The sequence below is a fragment of the Syngnathoides biaculeatus genome, chromosome 9 (genome assembly GCF_019802595.1).
Source record: "Syngnathoides biaculeatus isolate LvHL_M chromosome 9, ASM1980259v1, whole genome shotgun sequence".
Taxonomy (NCBI): Eukaryota; Metazoa; Chordata; class Actinopteri; order Syngnathiformes; family Syngnathidae; genus Syngnathoides; species Syngnathoides biaculeatus.
This window is the reverse complement of record NC_084648.1, coordinates 30,415,653-30,441,862: the sequence shown is the minus strand read 5'-3', so window position 1 is coordinate 30,441,862 and position 26,210 is coordinate 30,415,653. Positions and strand designations below refer to the sequence as shown.

Here is a 26,210-nt window from a genome sequence, read left to right as displayed (position 1 = left end):
GTGAAGATACTCCTGGCGCACAAACACGGACAAGCATTAGCCAGACAAAATAGCGGACGGGGACGAGTGTTGTAAAGTCGAAATGTCTTAGGTCGAGATCGTCTTAACCCAAGAACTCCCTCTATCCTAATAATAATGAATGAAATCACTATATAAAAACAGCTTTCTAATTTCACTTCAGTTGTTTGTCAAATATTTACTTTTGTTTGATGATCTTAAACATTTAACTGTGGAAACTATGCAAAAATAAGACTTTGAGAAGGGGGCCAACACTTTTTGTGGCACTGTATGTATGATTCTAATTAGCTCTCTCTCCAGTGTTTACGCTTTCCCACATCCAAAGATTACATCACAAATACCCTGAATTTGTGTCTGTTCAATGCTATTTCGTCAGATCTTTCCACCATGGAGGAGAGGTTACACAAGCGCAAGTACCTCAGGCTAACGGAGTTTGTGGCGGACATGACCAAAGTGTTCGACAACTGCCGCTACTACAATCCCAGTGACTCGCCCTTCTACCAGTGTGCCGAGGTTTTGGAGAGCTTCTTTGTTCAGAAGCTCAAAGGCTTCAAAGCCAGCAGGTAAGAAAGAAGGAGACACTCCACAGTGACAGTGATCATCTTAGCTGTATTGCCTGTCAAGTCATTGTTTTAAAGTGAATGTCACACTTAAGATTGTCCAAATGCTTGGAATTTCAGCCTCTCAACTGTCAAAATCATTACTTCAGTGTGACTTATATAGTCTACTTGCCATGACATTTTTTCCTCATGTAAAATATGTGCTTTGGGCCAATAAAAGTTGGGAAAAATAAAAGGCAAACAAAATTACATGGGCTTGAAAAATAAAACGTGTATTATCAGAGTTCCAATGACATACAAATGGATATAGAGTCTCTAGCCAATTTTGCATCCAACCATCCATTTTCCTTACTGCTTATCCTCAGGAGGTTCTCAGGTGTGCTGTAGCATGTCTTAGCTGACTTCAGGTGAGAGAAGGAGTACACCCGGAATTTGTCACCAGCCAATCGCAGAGCACAAATTGGCCTATCTGAAAGGGTCGCTGGGCAGATGGGAATCACGAGAGTTATCGAGACACATGAATGTTTGATTTAATTGGGGTTTTAGATGAATTACAATTGAATTATTCTGTTCTGACTGGTTCAACTCCACTAAGCATGCTTTTTCACACTGCGCTTTGCAATGCGGTTATCACAAGGGTGTGACAGAGTGATTTTTGTATGCTGCGGAGTGGTGAACTTCTCCTTGGTTTCGAAACCTTATAGCAGTTTGTGTAAAATTATAGCTCACTAACAGTTCCGTTGGCTGGCGACCAGTTCAGGGTGTATCCCACCTCTCATCCAAAGGCAGCTGGGATAGGCTCCAGCTCGCCCCAACACTAATAAGGATAAGCGGTACAGAAAACAAATGAATGGCTCAATCTTTTGAAAAGGATTTGTGTTCTCTCGCTATATTGCAGAGTTGAGTACCATGAAAAGCAGTATATGTGTAGTGCATTATTATTTTTGTTGTTGTGGAACGCATCTCTCATTGAAATCCCCGCTATATTGCAGAAATATGCCCTTGACAGCAATTTTTTAAATTAGAGTTTTTCCTATATATGGTCCTTACTTCCTCTGAGAAAGGGGATACATGGCTGCGTTGCACATTTCAGCCATTAACGGAAGTCAGGAGAACAATAAAACATGTAAACACAATGAGTACACAGGAGCTAGTGTCAGCCACAGCTCAGACCTAGACATTCGCACATATTTGCTAACATCACATGCTACCCCAATAGGCCCTTCCTCTTAAAGGTGCATGTCTAGCTGTAACGCAAAGACAATACATTATTTATTTAGTAGGTTCTATAAATTTTGCTCACCATTTATATGTTAAAATATGTTTACAATGTTTCACAAGTCTGCTTTAATATATTGAAATATCAATACCAAGTGGTGAGCAACAATAAAATAAATCCTATTTGGTCTCGCTGTAGCAGGTGGGTCTTTTGGCTATTAATAGACATGTTGTATTTATTTCCGATGAATAATGTGTTTCTGAATTAAGTTGTGCCAATGATTTTTATTGAAAGACAGAACAACTAAGTGCTCTATGACTAGATGGTACGCGGTGCAATTAAAATGTGAGCCATTCAGAATAACTAGACAGGGTCAAATTTTTCATGGCCAATAAATGAACATACCTTGTGTGACTTTTTTGTTTAATGGTGTTCTGTGAGGGTTTTCTCATGTAAAATGGATGCCCGACCTGAGTTTAAGGTTGGGAACCACTTCCTGAAACAGTAATGTGCTTCAGCCGCATGTATTTACTCCCTGCATTCTTTCTCGCTCTCTCTGTTGCTCTCTCTCTCTCTCTCTCTCTCTCTCTTTCTATCACTCTCTTGCAGATTGTGATGTCAAACTCCTGGGTGCCAGGGTCACGTTAGAAAACAGACTAACAAAATTCACAATGAACAGAGGTTGCTGATCTTTTTACTGGTGTAAAACAGCAATAAAAACATAAAACAGTCATAGAATCCAATCTCACATTTAAGGAATGGCAGCCATGTTGGTAACACAAAGTATTCAAAAGGAATTGTTTTCAATGTACCCTGACAAAGCAGATGACACTGACTTAAAAGTTGTCGGTTTGCAATTTCAAAGCTAATGTTGTATTTTTTATTACACCATTGGCCCCAAAACGCTGTCGCTGTGTATTTTACCTCATTTGTTAGCCAGCAATTGTTTTAGAGATGTCAACTCAAGATGATGTAAGTTTGTTTAGCCCCTTGTTATTCCATGAAGTAATTACCCAGTAAAAATAGCTTCAAGAATTAAATTGTTTTCCTCCAAAGGTGAGTGCAGCTGTAATCACACACCACTGGTCCCACTTCCCACACTGTTTTCACCAACATGGCTGCTCAGTCTGCATCGAAATGGCTGACACACTGGCATCCAATACATGTTTTTGTATTTTCGCTAGTAAATATTTTTGTCATATTGTAAAGCTTTTAATAAAAAAAGGAAACATCCAACTGTTTTTCCTCTCTTTGCCGTCTCTGTAGGTCTCATAACAACAAACTACAATCAGCAGTCTCTTAGCGCTCTCTTTAAAAAAAAAAAGACAAAAAGATAAAAGTAGGATACGGATGACCTTTAGATTGATTAAAGCTTCCACGCTCCCAAGTTGTGAGCAGAGGTTACTTCGAGATGAAAATCATCCCCTCAGTTGGATAAACCCTCCAGCGCCACCACTGCAGAGAGAAAGGAAGTGGATCAAGGTGCCAGCTGGCTTTGGTGACAAAGGTTCCACCTTCAGACTGGCATAGACAAGTGGAAACATCCTGATGCCAAAGTGACACATGACTATTTAGGTTATCTTTGCTGACAAATAGGTTCATTCACTCTGCTGGTTCTTTTCTGATGAAAGAAAGAGGAAAGAGTGGAAAAATGTTCAGCACCTTGTTCATTTCTGGGCTTCTTTTCAACGTGTGTGTGTGACCCTTACCCAGCCCTGCCATTGACTAGTGAGCAGTCCAGAGTGCATCTTGGCTCTCGCCCAAAATCACCTGGGATAGCCTCCAGCTCGCCTGCAACCCCAATGAGGACAATAACTCACCTTAAAAACGTTGGAATTATGCTGCTGAATATTATATTTTTTACACAAAAGGCTCACTTTTGCCTCTTTTTAGAATGAGAATCATCTTTATGCGCAAAATATGTTAGAAACCTAAAAAGAATTTGTCTCCGATAGTTGGAGCCATTCAAATTCAACAAACATGATGCCAACGGGCAGAAAGTCAATTGAGACATTAGGCTGCTAGTAATCTGGCAATGACGGTGTGCTTTTCAAAATGATTCATATCCCTGACGATTTTGAGTGACACCATTCTAAAGGAAGCTTCTAATGCATCGCACTAGCAATCTCATCAACTATGCAGTGCATCCGTAAAGTAATCACAGCGCGCCACTTTTTCATCATCATCTTGTTGGGTTACAGTCTTATTCCAAAAGGGAACAAGTTTAGTTTTCCTCGAAAATCTGCACTTGACTGCTCAGAATGAAGTTTTTGTCATTTTTGTTTAAACTAATACATCACCTGTACTGTAAGTATTCAGGAGGCATGGTGGACAACTGGTTAGCAGATCTGCCGGACAATTCTGAAGACCCAGATTGTCATCCAGCGTTGGCTATTGAATTTACATGTTCTCCCTGTGACTGTATGGGTTTTCCTCCCACATCCCCAAAACATGCACGGTGGGTTAGTTGAAGATCCTTAATTGCCCATAGGTGTGAATTTGCGTGCAAATGGTTGTTTGTTTGTACTGTATGTGCCTTGTGAGTGGTTGGCAAGTAATCCAGTTCAGGTGCACAATGCCCCTCACTCAAAGATAGTTGGGATAATCTCCAGCATGCAGTTGTCTGAAGCTACTCTGATATCTTGGCTTTGTGTATCGCTGCATTTGTATGCCCCTCAATTCTAACTAGTCCCTCAGTTTCTGTCGTTGAATACATCTTCACAGCATGATTCTGTGGATGGAGGCTATTGTTCAGGAGAGAAGCGCTGCCTGGTTTGCCATTCTGACCACAAAATTGTGTCTTATAGTCTGTGGGTCCTTCAGGTGCTTTTGGACAAACTGTTCATATTACCGAGGAGTGACTTCCATCTGGCCAGTCTACTATACAGGCCTGATTGGTGGGTTGCTACATGGATTGTTCTTCTGGAAAATTCTCTGACAGACTGACCTTTGGCTTCTTGGTCATCTCATGACAAAGGCTCTTTTCACCTATTTGCTGAGTTGAGAAGTGTGGCTAACTTTATGAAGAGTCGCCTGGTATCCTGACTGGGGCTGGCATTGCTGCAACTGCCATGGAGAAAGTAAGAGACCGATGCTAAATAGGAGGCCAGCTTGATAAAATGTGCCTTTATAGACTAGTCAGAAAAGGCCGGGACTGGTCAAACCGACTGTCAGTCAATCGGTGTGTGCGATCGACGTATTGACCACACCTGAATCAAGCGACAAGATGGATGGTAGGCTGTTGGCGCACACAGTCACACAATCGGGCAAAACTGCCTAGACAATCGACGCATTGACCATCCCTGCGTTATAGAGACGGATAAGTGTCTTTCCAAATCATCCCCAGTTAACGGAATTTTACCACAATTAAATAAACAGTAGAAACATCTCAAGGACGATGAGTGGAAACAAGATTCAGCTGCACTGTTTTGAGACTCATGCCAAAGTCTGTGAATCCTTTTGTGCTTGTGATTTTATTTGACAAAAACCTTTTGTCATCGTGGGTTGTAATTATGAAGGGGGTGTGGGAAATCAATTTTAGAATAACTAATGTGAAAAAAATTAAGCGCTGTGAATACTTTCTTGGATGCTCTGTACATTTTAGAATACTGGATTTGCTTTTATGGAATATAATGAATACTTTTGTTCATGAGACATTTTGTCAAAAGTGAAAAAACTAATGAAAATTTTATTTTGTTTCGTTTTGTTTTTTTTTTTTTCAAATAAATAGCTCTAAGGCGGAACAGTGAATGACTGGTTAGCACATCTGCCTCACAATTCTAGGGACCCGGGTTCAAATCCAGCCCGCCTGTGTTGTTTGCATGTTCTCTCTGTGCCTGTGTGTAAAAAAACATCCTCAGTAGGTTAATTGAAGACTGTAAATTGATTGTAATTTCAATATGAGTGTGAATGGCTGTTTCTTGATGTGTGCCCTGTAATTGGCTGGCGACCAATTCAGGGCCTCTCGCCTGAAAATAGCTGGGATAGTCTCCAGCACCCGACTCAAGTGTGCATAAGCAGTATGCACAATGGGGCATGGGGTTCGTTCAGCTTGTCCCGTTCGGATGGATGCATATCATCAATAATATACATTTTTGTGATTTCCACCTTGAAAATTTTCATTCGTCAAATGAAAAAAAACATTATTCCTGGTCTAAAGAACTTCTCACTTTTTTTCCCCTTTTGCTGTTTGGTTTTTGTTTGAGATTCATCCCAATTCTCATGAAAGAAAGCTTAACTTGTAGCATTTCCTTTAAGTAGCATCCTTTAAAAGGAGAATTGCCATTTTACCACTTTGACTGTCCCATTGCATGGTCCACATACCAAAATTCCTGCTTCGCGCAGGCTTTATGTCCGCATAACATGAGGCCATTGTTGACTTTTCTAATTTTGGAATGGCTCCGAGCAGCATCCTAATGAGTGGTGTGGGAGGTAGTGGTTAACATTTTTGTTTCGCGGTGTTATGTCCATCAGATAAGCCCAGCCGTGAATGTGTCTGGAAAAGCGTCATTGGGACGAAATTCCTTGGAGTAGTCTTCCTGACTTCAGGCTTCATGCAGCTCAATTGGTGCCACATGCTCTGCCTCTGACATTCCCATCAATATTTTCTCTGCAGGATTAGAATCATTGCACTTAGCTGTCTTCGGAAAGCAAACTTTCTCATTGACTTTTCTCGCAAATCAGTTTGCAGCGGCCAATCCAGAGGTCATGCTTTTCCAACCATTTTCTCCTTTCCCCTTTTTTAGAATCTTTCAAACTTCCACAGAAACTGAACAAGAAGTTAGCCAAATGGGAGTGGGGGAAACTATTCAAGCCTTGCGAGAGGGTTTGTGCTGAAAATGGATCCAAAGAAAGTCGTGTCCATTCTTTCTATCAGCCATGTCCTGCTGCATACTTCACTGAGGTCAGCTCATGTCTCGCAACTCTTGCTCAAAACGGTCCAATAATTGATCGTTGTCATTTCCTCTCATCAGCTCAATTAGACGGTGGTCTGTGGCACCATGGAGGGGGGGCAACAATAGACTCAATAAACTATTACCCAAAATAACCAAACAGCATTTGCAAGATATTTGAAGCTTGGGATTGTCTTATTTCAACTGGGCAAGCAGTTCTACTTTCACTTTTTGTGATCCTTGCTCAGTGAAAGCCTGCTGTCCAAATCTTTCGAGATTTTTAGAACTGTACATACTTTAGTTTTTCACACTTTGAACCAGCAACTAAGCCCGCTTGTATATTTGAAATATTTTTTATTTTTTATTTGGGAAGTTGACCTTCATATTGAAAGTGGTAGAATGAAAGCAGTAATTCTTATAATTATTTTTTTGTAAGAAAACAAACCAATCCAGCATAATAATGACCTACATGTATATTGAGATTGGATTTCTTGTTTTATTTATTAATAGAGAGAAATCGTTCTTGAGGTTTTTGTTGTTGTTGTTTTGATTGCTTAAAGAAATGTAACTACAGAAGAAAAGTCTTTTCTTTTTACTTGATAGGACATTACAGTGTAGATAATAAAGAACCATTTTTAACACCTTCTTTCCATGGTGTTTCATTGAATCAAATATGGAAACTTGTGAGCTAGAAGTACATAAACTATCCAAAATATGCATTACCGGTGTATGTTTTATGGGATCTTACCTTGAACTATTTGTTGTACAATACTATACCAATGCTTGTGACTACAACTGATAGTATCTGCTGATGTAAGAGGACCTACTACATAACCCTGTGGCACAACACAAAAAAAATGCATTGTATTCTTTTTCAATGACATCTTCAGCATAAAGATATAAACTACAAAAACATGTTTTCCAATGTATGGTACACTAGGAATGCAGTATGTAAACTTATGTGTGCCCGCCACAATATATAGGGTACACTGTATTTTTTACACCTCCTGTATTAAGATATGAACCATGAAAATCACTTTTCTCATGTAAAACAAGCAAAGTAAGACCTCAGACCTCCTGGGCACACCAGAATACATTAAAGCCCAAGTGATATGCCTATTAACATTCTAAAATAGATATTGTAATGAAAAATGCATACAACATTATTCATTTAAATGTCTGCACGAAAGAATAAATATGAGTGGAGAGCGTGTCATCTATGCGCAAAGCTGCGGAAGTCTCACACGACATTGACGTGGTAACCATATTGCCTGCAGCGCCATCAGATGTTACACCACGACATTCGCCATTGAAAACACGTTGTGGCACCTGCTATGGGATAAGAACAACTGAGATTTTTGGATTTTTCTGATGCCCCTTCTGACTCGGAATCTCTTTTTGAAGAAGAGAACATCTCACAATCGAGTGAAGTGACTGGGGCAATATTACCCGAACGTTTTAAGCCATATTTAGATGATATGCAGATCTCTTCTCACTAACAACAGACTCCCCGACGGCTTCGGCTGGGGTGGCTCATCGCGGCACCGAGGCGGGCTGCTTTATAGCGTTGTCGTCGCTCGCGGCTGAGTGCGCCTTCGTTGGTGCTGTTGATTATCGCCACCAACACTGCTGCTGTCGGACGCGCCGCCGAAGCCGAGATTGGCGGACACGCACGACGACACATTTAGCACCCTGGAATTATCTTTTTAAATCTTTTGTCATGTTCTGAGAGAATTACGTCCCCCATCCCCAACTATAATTTTGTTTTAGTAGCGCTGTACACACCTACCTGTCATTTGGAACCCATGAAGCTCTCGTTCTTTGCACCTGTGCAATCCATTTTTCACGATGAACCAGGTCTTTTGGAAAAGTATGAGTGAATCCATCCTCCCGAGTGTTCGAACAATATCCAGCAATACAACAAGCCAGCATTTTGGCTAACACGAAGGAACAAAGAGCTACCTTCCAGTAGGTAAAACTAGTATGAACACACGAGGCCACCTGAGTGCGCTGCTCCTGATTATGTCACTTCCTGCTTCTTCTCCAAAACAAATTCCTTGAGAGGATTTTCATGGCCGGAGTTACAAAAAAACATACGTCAAAATCATGTTTTGTGGTGAAAAAAACGATGGGTCCATTCCGGCTGGCTTTTTTTAAAAAAGAATTAAAAAAAAAAAACTTACTAAAAACCATGCATTTCATGTCAGTGGAGCTTTAAATATACTGTTGCCACTCTCCTGTAGATGGCCCTGAAAGTGTAGCAGTTTTGAGTGACGTTGATGTGCCCATACGGATGACTGGCAACCAGTTCAGTTAAGATGGATTAGGCTCCAACACTTGCACAACCCTGGTAAGGATAAGCGGTGTGGGAAATGGATGGATGGCACTTCTTGTTTATTGTTAATTTATCATATTTTCTGACGAGATAAAGCCAATACATCTTACCTGGCAAAAATGCTAGGGGCCTAGGAATAACGTTAGGCTCAACACATCATTGGCATTTTTTGCATTAATAGCTGAAGTAATTAAAGTGCTTTATGAAAGTATTCGGCCCTCTTGAACTTTTCAACCTTTCGCCATATTTCAGGCTTCAATCATACAGATAAAACATTTTCCTTTTTTGTCAAGAATCAACAACATGTGGGACACACTCGTGACGTGGAACAAAATTTATTGGATATTTTATACTTTTAAAACAAATAAAAAACTGAAAAGTGGGGCATGTAATATTATTCGGCTCCTTTACTTTGAGAGCAGCAAACTCACTCCAGAAGTTCAGTGAGGATCTCTGAATGATCCGATGTTGACTGATGATGATAAATCGAATCCACCTGTGTGTAATCAAGTCTCCATATAAATGCACCTGCTCTGTGATAGTCTCAAGGTTCTGTTTAAAGTGCAGAGAGAATCGTGAAGACCAAGGAACACACAAGGCAGGTCCGAGATACTGTTGTGGAGAGGTTTAAAGCCAGATTTGGATACAAAAAGATTTCCCAATCTTTCAACATCTCAAGGAGCACTGTGCAAGCAGTCATATTGAAATGGAAGGAGTATCAGACTACTGCAAATCTACCATGTCCCGGCCATCCCTCTAAACGTTCATCTCGAACAAGGAGAAGACTGATCAGAGATGCAGCCAAAAGAGGCGCATGATCACTCTGGATGAACTGCAGAGATCTGCAGCTGAGGTGTGATAAAGAAGTTATTACTACGTTAGTTATCATGATAAAAGTATATCATTACTACTATAGTTGCTGTTAGGATTGTTTTATCATGCGTTTGTTTCTGTTAGTCTTAGTCTGAATTGTTCTCGTGAGCTGCGTGCGTGTCTTGAAGTGTGACCCAGTGACACCTGGGAGGCGATGTCTCCATCCTGGCCTCAGCATGTTTCCTTTTTGATCTTAAGTAGATACTCATCAACACCGGGAAGAGATAACGCCCTTCTACCACAGGAGGATACCCCCAAATGCCATAAACATGTCTTTAAACAATGCCCTGCTTTTTCTCTTGTGGGTTTATCAGGACACTCTTGCGGCCTTGAAGAAACATGTACCTTAGTGTTTGTGTGCTGTTGGTGTAGCCATCTGTGTCAGCATTTTCACTGTGTAACCATGTAACCCTTTGACCTGAGAATGCAATAAAAAAGAGCAAACAGGGACTACCACTTTGGCAGTCTGAGGTAGCACACTCTCACAGTGTGTCCTCCGTCTGTCCCGTGCACGAAAAGACAATCTTGGTTGGTTTGAGTTCACTCTCTACAGTCCTCAGGCTTGTCTTAGCTGTTTTTCTAGGAACATCTCTGACAAGGTGGGAGAGTCTGTCCATGGGACAACAATCAGTCGTACACTGCACAAATCTGGCCTTATGGAAGAGTGGCAAAAAGAAACCCATTTCTCAAAGATATCCATGAAAAGTCTTGTTTAAAGATTGCCACAAGCCACCTGGGAGACACACCACACATGTGGAAGAAGGTGCTCTGCTCAGATGGAACCAAAATCAAACTTTTAGGTCTAGATGCATGGCGTAAAAGCAACACAGCTCCTCACCCTGAACACACCATCCCCACCGTCAAACATGGTGGTGGCAGCCTCATGGTCTGGGCCTGCTTTTCTTCAGCAGGGACAGTGAAGATGCTTAAAACTTGATGGGAAGATGACAAACTCTTTTTCGGCTTGTCCCGTTAGGGTTCATCACAACGTGTCATGTCACATATACGCTCATATTTGTTTGGCACAGTTTTTTACGCCGGATGCCCTTCCAGATGCAACCCATTTTGGGGATTGGAGGACCCAGTGAAAAACAAACTCACGACCCCTGGTTTACCAATCCAATGGTCTACATACTGAGCTATGGGGCCCCCAATTGATGGGAAGTTTAATGGAGCCAAATACAGGACCATTCTGGAAGAAAACGTGTTAGTCTGCAAAAGACCTGAGACTGGGACCCAGATTAATCTTCCAACAGGACAATGATCCAAAACATAAAGCCAAATCTACAATGGAATGGTTCGTATCCAGGTGTTAGAATGGCCAAGTCAAAGTCCAGACCTGAATCTAATCAAGAATCTTTGGGCATAGCCGAAGACTGTTGTTCACAAACGCTCTCCAGCCTACCTCACTGAACTGGAGCTGTTTTGCAAGGAAGAATGGGCAAGAATTTCAGTCTCTCGATGTGCAAAACCGATAGACATACCCTGAGCGACTTGCAGCTGTAATTGTCGGAAAAGGTGGCACTACAAAATATTAATGCAAGGGAGCCGAATAATATTACACGCCCCACTTTTCAGGTTTTTATTTGTTAAAAAAGTATAAAATATCCAATAAATTTCGTTCCAATTCACGATTGTCCCACTTGTTGTTGATTCTTGACAACAAATTTTAATTTTATATCTTTGAAGCCTGAAATGTGGCGAAAGGTTGAAAAGTTCAAGGGGCCCGAATACTTTCAGAAGGCAGTGTACAATCATAATTTGCTTTATTTATGGAAATAGTTATATTTTGTCGTATACATTTTTTTTTTTTTTTTTTACTGAATATGCAAGCAATGCAGGCAGAGAGGCATATCCTCACCCAGTCAGTACAAATTACTTTTGGGTTATGTGAAGTTATGCCAAAGGCTGCCTTCAAGTAGTATACAGTCGTGGTCTTAAACCAGGAGATGTGAAAATCCAAGCTATTCCTCTTTTGTTGTGGCACAATATTTAAATCTTCATCAGATTACAAGACTTTCAGACATTTTTAAAAAGCTTAATAAATCTGGGAATTAAATTGCGTTAAAATGCACAAAACAGTTACATTGGCTGAAATAAGTACTGTATTTAACATCTCACGATTTTTCTCACTAAATATACACTATTGCCAAAGCTGCTATTGCCATGAAATTTTCATTTTGTGAAGAACCCAAGTAATCCGTGCATACAAAGAAAGTAGAACAAATAAGATCTGAAATAACTTCTGGAATGACACAGGGGGAGAGTATTGATCAAATGAAGAAAAGGAGATGCAAAAAGGCATGGAAAGCCCAGACAACACCTAAAATCTGTCAATAATCAAACAGTGATCCAGTCCTTTGTCAGCGGAAATGAGTATCAGATGGTTCAGTCCTAATTGATGGACCACAAAATCTCATTGCCAATGTGTGAGTCAAGACACATCTCACAATCGGTAAGAGCAAAGAGCTGTCTCAAAACCATTGCAAATTAATTATTCCAAAACACGACGATGCCATTGGTTACAGGCATATATCTTAGCTTCTGAGCGTTCCAGTGAGCACAGTTGGGCCCATGATACGTAAATGGAAAGATAATCATACCACCATAAATTTGCCTTGATTAGGTCCTGCTGGCAAGATTTCGGACAGTGAAGTGCAGGCGCCAAGCTGGTGGGCAATGAGTACACCTGCTTGGCGCCTCTCACAGTCTACAACTCAAGTGGGAGAGAGTCCAACCTCTCTCAAGAGGACTGGTACTAGAGCCCAAGCCGTGTGTAGAGGCGAGCCCGACGATTATCTAGTCGGAATTTTCTCTTCAATATGGCGCCGACCTGGGTGGTCGGTCGCCTTGGTGTGGTGCTCCCTCGTATTGTTAAGTTTTTTGTTTTTCAGTGGTCTCTGAACTCAAGTACACAAGGGAAGACTTGCTAACCATCAGTCTTCTTCAGACTTTTTTTCAACAACTTGGGCAAACTTGCAAAGTTTTTACCCCGAATTACTCACCAGAGCAGTGAATGCATCAGCGTCTGTAGTCTGCAGAGCATGGAAGTGACAACGCTGCAGGGGGACACTACTCGTGATCCAAGTCAGACTGAGCAGGCACGGGCACAAATTGGCGCTCCCATCTATTCACCTCGTGAATCTTCGCTCCTTCCCAACAAAATAGATGAGCTTCATCTCCCAAACAGAACCAGCGAAGCCTTTGGACATTCTGCTGCCCTGTGCTTCACCAAGAAATGGCTGTGCGAAGACATTCCCGAGGGGCTATCCGGCTTTCATGTTCCCTGGGCAGTTCGCATTAAGAAGCTTTCAAGGAAAACAAAAGGCGCTGGGATATGCTTCTACATCAAAAAAAAAAAAAAAAAGGGGCATGGACGTCACACAACTCAGCAGACACTACAGCCCGTTTTTAGAGTCGCTGTTCTTGAACTGTAAGACATTTTATTCGCCGGTTGCCTCAAGTTTCTCTTTTATACTTGACAGTGTCTACATTCCGCCCCATGCTCGCATGAATGCAGCGTTGCTAATGCTCACCGAACATTAAGAGATTGAAGAACAAAAACAAGACTCAATAAATAAACAATTAATACAATACAATAAATAATGCATATTGTGCCATTCCCCGCACTGCCCTAGTTTCCTGCGACTACTGCTTAATCTACTTATTACAAACATCAAGGACATAAGTGTGTGAAGCCTTTGGTAAAATCAGTGACAAAGTGGACCAACCAACAAGGTAAAATTAGAACTTAAAAGCTGTTTCAACTGCACAGACTGGAGTGTCTTTGAAAATTCAGCTGGCAGCCTAGACCAGTTGTGGCCAACCAGTCAAGAGCCATTTTTTTACTGCATTTATACTGCAAAAAGTCACATCATACACATAAACATCATTCCCTCCTCACACACACCTTTGCTCAAACAGATTTATTTTAAATGTCACTCACCAACATGAGAAATATCAACTCCAACAGAGTATCAAGACCACAGGCCAGTCATTTTAAAAAATGAAAAGTGTGCTTTCTCACACAGACACACTACCAGTTTAACCAAGTCCCCAAACAAAAATATGAATAGAAATAGTATTTTTCTTTTACTCTGACTTTAATTAGTGGGACTTTTTTTTACATTCCTTGCCTTGAGCAATCTTCTTCAAATCTAGCTTATATTCTCCAGTGTTGCCACTTGAACCAGTTCTTTCAAATGCGTTTCAATAATAACAGATCGATTATTTTTCAAAGTGACCAACTTGAGACTGCGAAGTTCAGTCCCTTTCAGAAATTCCAGGTCGACGTTAGCGTGGAGTGAGCTGAAGCGTCGCTAAAGATTTTAAGCTTTGAAATGCGATAAAGACGTCTGGCACCAAAGGCAGACTGCCCAGCCATCGGGCTCAACAAACAAAATATCTCTCCTGTCATGATCCTGCCGCTCCAGCACGAGCTGTGCGGGTGCCCGTGCAGGTACGCTGATTGGGAGGTGCACACCTGCGCCTCATGCAGCCTGATTATGCTGTGGATTTATATGACCGCGATGACAACTGGCCGGATCTTCATGTCCCGTTCGTGTGCTCCGGTATCCCTGATCGAACCTGTGTGTACCGACCTTCGCCTGTTCTCCGACCAACCTTGTAAGCCTTACTCCTTCGTTACTTCTGCCTGCTTTGATTGTTCCCTTGTGTACCGACTCCTGCCTGTCTGCTCACCTGCTCTCTTCGCCCGAGGTCCCAACTACCGCTGCTGCACCGGACTGCCTGCTCGATCCCCTACCTCTGCATATAATAAACGTTTCTCCTTGAACTACCTGGCATCTTCCGAGTCCTGCATTTGGGTCCTACTCTCGTTACGATGGGACGTGACATCTCCCACTTTGGTAAAAATGTCCTGTGTTCATTCACATATTTTTATTGAACTGCATTTTTTTCCCTGCCATTTTGGGAATTAATTTTCTCGAAAGATGGCGAGCCGACTTGGAAACTTCACGCTAATTTCATTCAATGCACATGACATTTTTGTGAAAATACCCTTATGCAAGCAAAGCATGCACACATTAAAAAACTTCAATTTCAATATGCTTTCATGACTTTCTAGGAGCCGCATGGAAATGGGCAAAGAGCTGCATGCAACTCGAGGCGCGGGTCTCCCATCCCTGTAATAAAGTGTTAATGTAATGCTAAATCAGTTACAAGATCTTTGTACATGTACATTACATTAAAAATCAAAACGGGGATACTCTTACCTGTGAACCAGAAATGTTACTAATTCTGCGTTGGGTCCAAAGCTTCTCTGCTCTCTGTAAGCCAGATCCAATAATCACTTTAGTGTCTTGGGATCTGTCCAATTTTATTTTTATTTTTACTTTTGTTGCTGACTAGTGGTGAATAAGCCACCATAGTTTCAGCAAAGCTCCTCAAGCCCCACGTAACAGACAATGGGAGAAGGTTGTGCGAGTGTGCAATAATGTTTGACATTTCGGCAGTCATGGCTTCCATCTGATTGATTATTTTTCCTCATGTGCAGCGGTTTCTTAAACTCAAATTAAAGGTAAAAGATGTGGCCAGACATGGGACATTATTAAAAAACAGCAGGTTGTACAAATGGTACTGCAACATTCAACGGTTGGATGTGTATTCAAACCTTTAGAGAGGGACTACTTTTAAAGGTCACTTGTAATGGTGTTGCTGTATTACTGTTGTACTATGGACGCATTGATTGTAAAACTGAATTGTCCTTCTTGGGCAAATAAAATAATTTTAATAATAATAATGAACTTTTATCTTTAGGTTTATATTTTATAAGAGCCAATTAACTGGGACATTTTGGTGCAGTTAATGACCTCTTACATATTGGCATCTCTTGTTCTAACATGCAGTGAGGCCTAGGATAGAGCCTTGGGGCACACCAGAATACATGACTACTTCTTCCAGATCATGAAGCTTGGGTAAGCAAGGACATTTGGACACTGTTCTGCTTCTCTGTCTATCCATCACACCACCAAATAAAAACTTCGACTGGAGTGGATGCTGAGAAATGACCACTAAGTTAATATGGTTGGATCCCCCTACCAAACACACATACTTCCTCCATGTGGCTCTGGTGTAATTACACACAAAGCAAGCAAATTGTACCTCCCCCTCTGCCCTTTTCCTCCTCCTCTACATCCTCTCTGATGAGGAATGTCCTCCCACTGCGATGCTGGTCAAGATGTGCAGTGGGCTCCTGTTTCCTGCCCCCCCCCCCCCCCCCACACACACACACACACAACACCAACCCTCCAGCGCTGGTCTCAGATAGATGCTTCTTCCACAGCCTGGGAACCAAGCAGACCAGCAGAAAACATTCACAGGGCCAGTATTCTCTCCTGGAATAAGGCTGGAGCCGCCCCAGTAAGAAACAGATGGTACAAAACATATTTCTTGTGCCATCAGAGAGTACAAAACAATGGATTTTATTAACTTTATGTACTTATATGCAATATTCAGTGCAAATGATCAGCCCTCTCATGAAAAGCAGGATCAGACAGGAACCAATAAACATAATGCCTCCCCAGTCCAATACTGTACTTTTATTTTGAACAAGGGCAGTAAATCGATTTGGGAATCTTGAAGTGGTGCATCACAGCATGGAAATTGGGACGGGTTGATGGAGGGATGTCCAGACTCCCCTGGTGCCCTTAAGCAAAGTACCAAATCCAAGGCATCATTTGTATATGTAAATTTGGCATAAAAATATGTGGACTAAATGAACAAAACTTAGCAATTTTCTAAAATCAGGGGGTAGTGTATGTGGGTACTTGTAGTGAATTTATTGAATGCTTCTTTTGTAGTGCTTGTAACATCAATAGTGCATTTCCTGCTCACCAATAACCCCAATTACATGTTTTGTGTTCATAGCAATTTTAAAGCGTTACATAACTATAGAAGCTTCCTAATATGAATACGTATGTGGATTACATGTTGAACTCAGTCCGAGAGTTCCCTTTTGATGTGAAACAATTGATGATTCATGTGCCAGACATGAATAAACAAGGAGGTCAAGTATGTAGAAATATCAGTTATTTAGGGCTGATTGGCTCCTCAACTAATGCTGTACATTGTACAAAACTGTTGAACCGTTGAAAAATGATCTGTAAAGGAGAAGCACGTTGGTTATTTTTAGTTATAGAAAGATGGATTGTTGCACTCTACATCATGGTGGTCCATGGGAAAGTGAATGCATTCACTTGAGTCTTCCTTCTTCCCTCCATCCATTTTCTATAGGGCTTGTTCTCAGGGTCAAGGTTTGAGCTGGAGCCAATTCCAGCAGGGGGTACACCTTGAACTGGTCTATTTAGAGTCTTCAATGAGCCAAACGTGCATGTTTTTGGAATGTGGGAGTAAGTTGGAGTACTCTGAGAAAATCCATGCATGCATGGAGAGACCATTCAAACTCCACACAGGAAGGCCACATCCGAGATTGGAACCCACAACCTCTCGACTGAGAGGCAAGCTGGCTAAACACTACTTGTGCTCCCTCTTTACCTTCCGGTGTATAATACTCAGGGGTTATTTAGAAGCATTTCACGTAAGATTCAAAGTTTCTTCCCTTTCAAGCAGATGTAGGGGGCGTGTTTGGGTTCACCGACACTTGGAGCGGGTAGCCTCCAAGACATTCTGGTGCTTCCGTTTGTTGAACCTTTTCACGTAGTTGTTGCTCCTGAGAATGCCATCACCTGGTTTTAGTTGGCCCCCAAGCAGGTTCAGAAGGTCATTCGGAAGATGACGCCTCCGATGGTAGATTTGGCCCATAACAATGTATCTGGTTCCTTGGGAATGAGAAAAAAATAGGATTAAGGATAGGAACAAGGACAACCAACCTCAAAATCACATTGTCTGCCCTAAATATATATATATATATATATATATATATATGTGCAACCTGATAGCATGAATAAAAGCTATCGCATTTTGTGCGTTTCATTGAGAAGAAAATTCACCTTTGTTGTCATGAACATGTATGCATGCACATGAAATTTGTTCTCTGCACTTTTCCCATCACAGTGAACACACACACACACACACACACACACACTTGTTGGGAGGGAGTGTAGGAGGGGCAATCTGAACCACCCGGAGATCAATTCGGCCACAGTCGTGAGTCATTTGGATCTTGGCGAATAGTCCAGTCGGTGTCTTGAACTGAGCGCGCCCACGGTGATTTTAACCATTGGGCCACAGCTGTCCGTAAATAAAGTATTTGATCCCCGAGGAAAACGTACATTTCTACTTGGTGGCGAAACCCATGTTGGCAAGCTCAACAATGAGACATCTCTTGTAGTTGGTCACCAAGTTTGCACACAGATCAAGAGGGATTTTGGCCCACTCCTCTTGACACTGACTTTCAAAATACTTTTGAGTTTCTTGGCTGCTGCTTTGAAACCCAAATTTTCAGCTCTCTCCACAGGTTTTCTATTGGATTAAGGATTGGGACTCACTAGGCCACTCCATTATCTAATACGCTGCTTCTTCAGCCCCTCCTTTCTTGCTCTAGCAGTATGTTTTAGAGCTTGTCAGGACCTCATCCATGAGCCACCTTCAATGATCTAGCTGGGTAAAGGAAGTTTTCAACTTGGATTGAAATGGCCCTCTTTACTGTCCCTTTTGCAATGTACCCTTGCAAGAAAAAAAAAAATCAGCCATAAAACATTGTGGACCCTGTGGATGATCTTTGAGTCATACTTCAATTTTTTTAATGCTCACATTTCGGTGATCAAGAGCTTCACAGGTTTCCAGCTGGACCCACTACAGTTTGCCTATTTAGCTAACAGGTCTGCGAACAATGCCATCAACATGTGTCTGCACTTCATCCTTGAACATCTTGACAGCAAGGGAACCTATGTGAGGATCCTGTTCGTGGACTTCAGCTCTGCGTTTAACACCATCATCCCTGAATTTCGTCTCCTCCAAGCTTCTCCAGCTCAGCATCTCGTCTGCCATCTGCCAGTGGATCTACAACTTCCTGATGGGCAGAACACAACAGGTAAGTCTGAGGGACACCACCTCATCCACCCACAATATCAGCACCGGGGCACCCCAAGGTTGTGTCCTCTCCCCTCTGCTCTTCTCTCTCTACACAAACTACTGCACCTCAAGGGACCCGGCTGTCAAACTCCTGAAGGTTGCAGATGACACCAGCCTCATTAAAGACGGAAATGAGTCTGCGTGCCGTCAGGAAATGGAGAAGTTGCAGCTGTGGTCTGGCGTTGAACACACTAAAGACTGTAGAAGGGGGGCATCCTTCACCACAGCTGCCCCTGACACTGTCCAACTGTCTTGTGTCAACCGTCGAAACCTTCTAGTTCTTGGGAATTTACAGTCTCACAGGACCTTAAGTGGAAGATGAACATCAAATTCATCCTAAAAAAAGCCCACCAAAGGATGTATTTCTTGCAGCTTCTGAGGAAGCGGGGCCTGTCAGAAAAGTTGCTGAGACAGTTCGACACAGGGGTCATCGAATCAGTACTGTGTACCTCCATCACAGTCTGGTTTGAGGCTTCCACAAAAAAGAACAAAATCTGACTGCAACGGACAATCAAAACCGCTGAACGGATTGTTGGCACCACCCATGAAGACTTGCACACCACTTGAACTAGGATCCTTTTGGACCCTCCATCTTGGCCAACAGTTCTTCCAGCTCCTTCCGTCAGGTAGGCACTACTGATAAATGCAAATCAAAACTAGCAGGTACTTAAACAGTTTTTTCCTTCTTGCAAATTAAGTCATTAAATTCTTAATCTTATACTATTTTCTGCTTCGCGCCACTATTGAGACACACCCTCACATCCTGCTAGTCCAGTCAGTATTAGTACGAGTATTATAATATATACTGTAGACTATTGCACTAGTCGTCACTTTAAACTGAACCCCTTGCACAATTGTCAAGTGCTAAGGGGAATCTGTATAAGCTTTACATAATGTACGGCGTTGAGGCAGTCTTAACTGCTTGTTATGAAGAAGACTGCATTTTGCACAGCTGTGTCTCTTATCAGGAATCGTTCCTATTAACTGAATGACTTTTATTCTTTGCTCTTGTTCCTTTGTTTGTTCTTTGTTCTGAATGTCGTACCAGGGCGGCACCGACTGCCGGAGACAAATTCCTTGTGTGTTGTTACATACTTGGCCATTAAAGCTGATTCTGATTCTACTTTTCCCATGATGAGTCATTTAGGGTGTTGACTGGCAAACGTGAGGCCGGTCGGTGTGTTCATCAGCAGGGGAAATCTTGCAGGAACTCCAATGTTTCAGTCCATTATGACCATTACCTCATGCTGTATTCCCAACTGTTTTCTTAGTGACCGAGGTCTATATTGCCCTTCGGATAACACCGCCATGGATTTTGAGGCTACGCCCTTACAATTCTCATGATTATCCAGATCTTGCATGAAATTCCAAATAACCATTAATTGCCCGATAGTTAATTTTGTGTCTTACACTTTTGAATAATAGCACCAGTCGTTTTTACATTCTCACCAAGCCTTTTGCTGATGCTTAGTAACCCATTCCAGCCTTGTGAAGGTCTCCAATTCTGGCATTGATATCTTTTAACAGGTCTTCAGTCTTGCCCATGGTGGTAGTGATCGGATAGTCCAAAACTGATTCCAAAATGTGGTGTGCTTTCTGCATGATGAAGTGATTGGGAGTATTGTTGATTGGCTAATTTTGTGGAACTTTGTGCCACATGGGCACCAACCAATCTGTGGGAGGCAGAATCCTGGCCAAGTTGTTGACGAGCAAATACTTTACTCAACAAAATACACATTTGGTCACTTTTGCACTTTTTTTTTTTTGCATTTTGACTCATATTTGATCTATTACCGCAATTAATGAACATCCATAAAACATTATGAACTGATCAAACTTAAAAATTTCATTTTGCCCACTTTATAGTTTTTATATATCTACACTGCTATTCATTCTGCTCAGTGTAATTGCTGGGTCTGAAAATATTTGTGATTCGATGGTATTCATTTTCTTCTGTGCTGCAACTATCAACTTTGCTGCAAGTGTGGAACTGGAATTTCATCATTCTGGCACTAATAAAAGCTTTTTTCTATTCCAAACATTGAATACTTACCCAGTTTGATATCAGGACAGGGTTTACTGCACTTGTACGTGTCCAGGACCAGAAGGCGTACTTTGAAGAAGAAGCTGTCAGGTGTGGCATAGAGGCGACTCATCTTGTAGAACCCGTCGCTGCTCACCATCAGAGTAATGAGACGTATCCCTTTACGCACCACGTCAATGTCGTGGACAACCCCGTTGACTGCTGTTTTAGACGGAGATGTTAGTCAAGGTTATGGTTATAATATTTTTGGGGTGGGGTGGCATATTTTTTTTTTTAATTAAGTGTTTTTTGGCTCAATAACTACACAGTACTTGTAAATGACATGCACTCCATTTCAACAGTCAAAGGGATGTCACTCTCAAATAATACGGCAGAGATGAGTAGCAAACTTATTTCAGATGTCGTCACGTCAAATGAAGCTAGTAGTACCTAGACTGTCCTAGCCTGGAGCATTAGAACATAAAGCAAGGAGGTTAAAAAAAATGGCAAATTCAAACATTGTTCACTTTCACTTGTGTAATTGTATTTGTGTTCATCATTCCTTCATTCACGTTTCAATCTTTGAATATTAGCAATAGAAAGAAGAAACAAAGCTAAGACTTTGAGTCTTACATCAGTGCCCTCGGCAAATGAACAAGGTAACCCCTTTGTACTGCAATACGTCTTGATCTCTAGTTTTAGCTTCATTTGTAGCTTCATTTTCACAGTGTCTAATAATACCACTCTGGCCAAGGCACCTTTCCGAATGGTCTCGCATTGTTAATTGGGCTGAATCAAAATCAGCTTCAGAATCAGAATAAACCACTCATTATACCGTTAATCATGCTCATTCTGACTTACCAAACTCTGTATAGCAGTAGTAATCCTTCTCATCTTTCTCCTTCCTGCACTCATTCAGGCAGAAAGCATCATGGGTGAGGTCGGACTCTGTGAAGAGCCAATGACATGTTTGAATGTTTGCTCAGGCTTTACGGATGTCAGTACCGCTCCAATGAACTGGAAATGTTGTTACACTTTGCCTATGGTAAATCAATGCATTTAAATACAGACACAGGCATCAAACAGACATTTAATAAGAACCATGAAATGAAGTTTTGCTCTTACATAGATGGATTCTAAGCAGCTCTCAGTGTGATGCTGTGGAGTTCTACACAGGCAGGGACCGTGAGTGCGTGGTTTTCACGTCTGCCTCACACTTCTGCGATTCTGGGTGTGAATCTCTGCTCTGGCATTGCCGTGTGGAGTTTACATGTTTCTCCCTTTGCCTGTGTGGGTTTTCAGTCCTCCAGCATTAAAAAAAACAAAAAAAAACCATGCATGTTATGTTAATTTAAGGCTCTAAACTGTGGTTCCTCCGATAGGCTGGCGACCAGTACAGGGTGCACACTGCTCCCGGGTTTACTTCCACCCATTAAGAATAGAGAATGGTTGGATAAAGTGCTAGACCAATCAGCATTCCCACGTTGCGTTCTTACAGGTGGTCTTGTGTGTTTCTTTTGGGAAAGCAGCACTGATTTGAACCAAAAGCATGCAAAAATCTACCGCTATGTTAAGTACTGTGATATGATGGCTTTGAGGACATCACTGTCACTGATGTGTTTTCAGTTAGCCACCCCTTCATCCATTTCCTATATTCTCATTATGGAGAACCTATCCAAGCCAACTTTGGGTGCAATCTGGTGTCCACCCTTAGATTGGTCGGCACCCAATCATAGGGGACAAACAACCATTTCCACTCACATTCACACCTATGAACAAATTAATTGACCTAAGATGGATGTTTTTTTGAATGCGGGAGGAACATGCAAACTCCACACAGGAAGGCTGGAGCAGAGATTTCAAACCCAGACTTGTGAGCTCGGTCATGATTGGTGAGGTTGGGCTCGGAGCTGTGAGGTTGATGTGCTAAACATGACCCCATCTGAAATCTGTAATCCCCAAAGCCACGGAACATGGAATGACTCCCTTCCGAGGTCTGCCAGGACATAACACTGACCTCGTCTGAGAATGTCAAACTGGTACAAGAGGCTGGAGGATCGCCGGTTGAAGATGACAGGCGGCCGGCTGGTGTTCCGAGGCGGTGCCGCAGCAGTACCAGTATGGAAGAGGCCCGCTTTCCCCGGACGATTCTCCTCTGGGTCCAGACGTCTGTTGAGGGGGTCTCTGCGAGGAGAAGGTCCCGGAGCAGGCTGTGGGTGAGGAGCATTCCTCGGTCTAGAGTTGGGATGGCCCTCCGCTTCAGTGGGCTGAAGGGTTCCGATGCCGGTCTGAGCCGTGCGGTCGGCGGCCGCAGCAGTCGATGCCGTCAGAGAAGGTTTGGGAAGCAAACCGCCCACTTCTCCTCTGGTTTTATCTGTACTCAGCTCCAGCAGGTGCTCGCTTTTGGGGCCCCGCTTGCTCTTGTTGTGGGGACCATGGTGGCGAGGGACGGGTGCCAGGTCGCTGTGCTTTGGCCAGATGGCAGACGGTAAAGGATGAAGGGAGAATTTGGACTCTCTATTCGTGCTGCTCTTCTCCAAAAGTTCATTGATGGATAGAGATGGTTCCTTCACCATCAGCCTGGTTTGGTTGCTCTGTGGGGGGTCCACAAAACTGCTCTGACTTTTCTCAACAGGAGGATAAAACTCTGAAAGTAGAATGTAATCAAAAAGAAGCAAAATTTATACCACTGAGGCGGGAAGGTGGGTAGCAAGATAGATCAATCGATGGATAGATTTTGGTGCTGTGTAAAACATTTTACAATTTACATAAACTCAGTTAAAAATTAACATTTTCCAATAAATCAAACTCCATTCATGCATTATAAACCCCTAACTTTTCGAGCTCATTTCCAAAGAAGAAATGCGGCTCCCCTCTTGGATCCAAACTTGCTTGACTTCTTACAATCATAAACTAATGAGAAAATGACCACACAAAAACGATTGCCACAATCACAATTCAAAAAAAACACACGCCAATACATATTAAAATTAAATGATAAAATTGCAACGTCTTCCATTTAAACCGATGGTGAACTGAAAAGTATCAGAGACGTTGGGCCACTGAAGTGAGACAAACAAAATGTGAGTTCACGCTTACCATTAACATGTTCCTGCGCCTTGTGAAGAGGGAGCAGTAGGAAGAAAATGACATTAATCCTCATCGCGTCAGGTGTTGTTGAAGGATACAGAGAGAAAGATGGACCGTACCGTACTGCAGTTAAGCCAGACCCTGCGCGAACTTTTATACACGACGGGGATGGGCCGAACAGCAAGGCGGGACCTCCTATACACACATTCCATAAGCACCCGTAGTTCTAGTTTCATGAGACTTAACATTAAGAAGTGGGGGGAAAGAAATCGTTGTTAACCAGATGATGTCTGCAATGGCATCTGACGGTTAGGGGGGTGTTTGTCGTTGGTTGTAAAAATAGCCATCTTTTTTTTCTTATATTTAACATTTCCCAAATTGAGAAATCCTTTCGCCAAATAAATAAATAAACAAAACAAACGAAATATCTACTGGCATGGCTAGAGCTCAGCGCTGAACAATTGCGTAAATTAACGTTTATTCTCCGAGAGGCAAAGATTGTGAATTGCAGCAATCAAATTCAAGAAAGAAATACTGTACGTACTTACTGTACTAAAGTACACTGTTTGGCAAACTACTGTGCACTGTATCATAGGCCTACTTTAGCTTATGTTTAAAACCTTTAACCGGCTTTACTTTCCATTTTAACGTTAAATGAATCAATGTTGCTTAATTTCACCATTTCACGCGTGGCACATTTGTCAATTTAACAAAGTATTTTCTGTTCTAACTATTCCTGGTAGCCTAATACTGTACTGTATTAGCTTTTTCCGCTTTAAAACGTTACTTTGTTTAAAATGTAAAAAAAAAAAAATGAAAAAAAAATTGCATGCCTGTTTGGTTGTACGTGAACAAAACGCGTAGAAGGGAACTGTACCCAAATTTCACCATCAACACCTCATAAAAACGACCCAGATGGGACTCGAACCCACAATCCCCAGCTCCGGAGGCTGATGCCTTATCCATTAGGCCACTGGGTCATCATATCACGCATCCGGCAGATTTTTTTCTTATGAATCATTGTCGACACCATGCGGACACGTGTGGAGAGATTTTTTTTTTAGTAATTGCACCCTACGGTCCTACTATACAGATTTTTACAAGGTCAACAGACCCACGGATTCCCTTCAGAACGCGACAATGGGGCACTGAATTATTTCTCCCGCTAGATGGCGCCATGAGTATTTATTGGGTAAAAGCTTTTCTGTTTTCTTGCGAGGCGAAGTGATTTTAAAACGATATGCTCAAAGTATTATTTTAGTTTGGTTTTTAACCATCGACTGATCTAGATACCATTACAAAAATCAAGTTAAAATCGTTACTTTTTTCTGGAGGCTGTTTTGAGCCTTTGGTTGGTAGACAGGGTTTTTAGCATTATAGCCACAATAAAAGTACTTTTTCCATGTAGTTTAGTCTGTGTGTATCTTCACGTTTATACATATCAACTAGATTTTCGCCTCTACAGTTATGGTTTAAAACATACATGAAATTTAATGTGTATACGAGAATCCAAGTTTCATCTGCACCCAGCCTTTTATTCCTTTTTCGTCATTCCTCATATTCCGTTGATATTATATATTACAGATGAAAAAAGATGACTTCATTGGAAACTAAAATTATATTATTTATATTAAATATGAACAATTAAAATACAAACGAATCACTTTATCGTTGATTCATTCATATTTTGGTCTAAGTACGACAATGTGTACTGTTATAAGCGATCGGTAATGCTCTTTTTCATGTATATCCTTCTTTTGGCAAAATTAAACACATTAATTACATCACCCCCCCCCCCCAAAAAAATACGGCAACTCCGACAGCGCTGTCGGAGCACATCAATGGAGCACATACAGGAGCTGTGAAATGCCGGAAGTGTGATTATAAAATTATCCGGATTAACTGCTGAAATGTGATTTACATTTCAAAGTAATTTTACATGTATTACAGTATTTATGTTATTACATATATTAAACGTATGAGATAATATTAATATTATTAACAACCACTGCTCCTATATTGACACCATCAAGATGAGTCAAAAACGCAACTGAAAAACGTGAAAATGTTTTTATTTTGAAAAGACTTACCAGATGTCGCCTTACTTTTGTTGCGCTTTATGAAAATTGAGCGCGTTGAGCACTCT

The 26,210-nt window shown here is 41.7% G+C and overlaps 2 protein-coding genes, 1 long non-coding RNA gene and 1 other non-coding gene across 9 annotated transcripts in view; 2 read left to right on the top strand and 2 right to left on the bottom strand.

Annotated features, from left to right (window-relative positions):
• Positions 1-16,055, top strand: part of LOC133505657 (nucleosome-remodeling factor subunit BPTF-like) — a 108,707-nt gene extending 92,652 nt beyond the window's left edge. For 3 of the 5 annotated variants that reach the window (XM_061828918.1, XM_061828921.1, XM_061828917.1), the window contains 2 exons: positions 395-581; positions 3,064-3,194. In XM_061828918.1, the coding sequence (XP_061684902.1) occupies positions 395-581; positions 3,064-3,100 (224 nt within the window). In that variant the 3' untranslated portion in view covers positions 3,101-3,194. Of the gene's footprint in view, positions 1-394; positions 582-2,406; positions 2,764-3,063; positions 3,195-15,764 lie in introns of those variants that run through there. The other 2 variants (XM_061828919.1, XM_061828920.1) reach the window with 2 other exon arrangements.
• Positions 3,280-24,983, bottom strand: LOC133505658 (UPF0450 protein C17orf58 homolog). Of its 2 annotated transcripts, XM_061828924.1 has the most exons (8): positions 24,184-24,983; positions 24,074-24,092; positions 22,992-23,621; positions 21,836-21,922; positions 21,005-21,196; positions 17,604-17,696; positions 3,507-3,588; positions 3,280-3,418 (listed from the first exon to the last, which is right to left on the bottom strand). In XM_061828924.1, the coding sequence occupies exons 1-8, from the start codon at positions 24,310-24,312 to the stop codon at positions 3,400-3,402; spliced, it is 1,251 nt and encodes a 416-aa protein (XP_061684908.1). In that variant the 5' UTR covers positions 24,313-24,983; the 3' UTR covers positions 3,280-3,399. The 2 variants fall into 2 exon arrangements, with proteins under 2 accessions (XP_061684908.1, XP_061684909.1); XM_061828925.1 differs by lacking the exons at positions 3,280-3,418; positions 3,507-3,588 and having other exon boundaries at positions 16,152-17,696; positions 24,184-24,978.
• Positions 13,828-15,168, top strand: LOC133505659 (uncharacterized). The gene is made up of 3 exons (XR_009796312.1): positions 13,828-14,523; positions 14,617-14,765; positions 14,984-15,168. It is a non-coding gene; the product is annotated as an uncharacterized LOC133505659 (long non-coding RNA).
• Positions 24,972-25,044, bottom strand: trnar-ccg (transfer RNA arginine (anticodon CCG)). Its single transcript has one exon. It is a non-coding gene; the product is annotated as a tRNA-Arg (tRNA).
• Between the last annotated feature and the right edge of the window lie 1,166 nt (positions 25,045-26,210).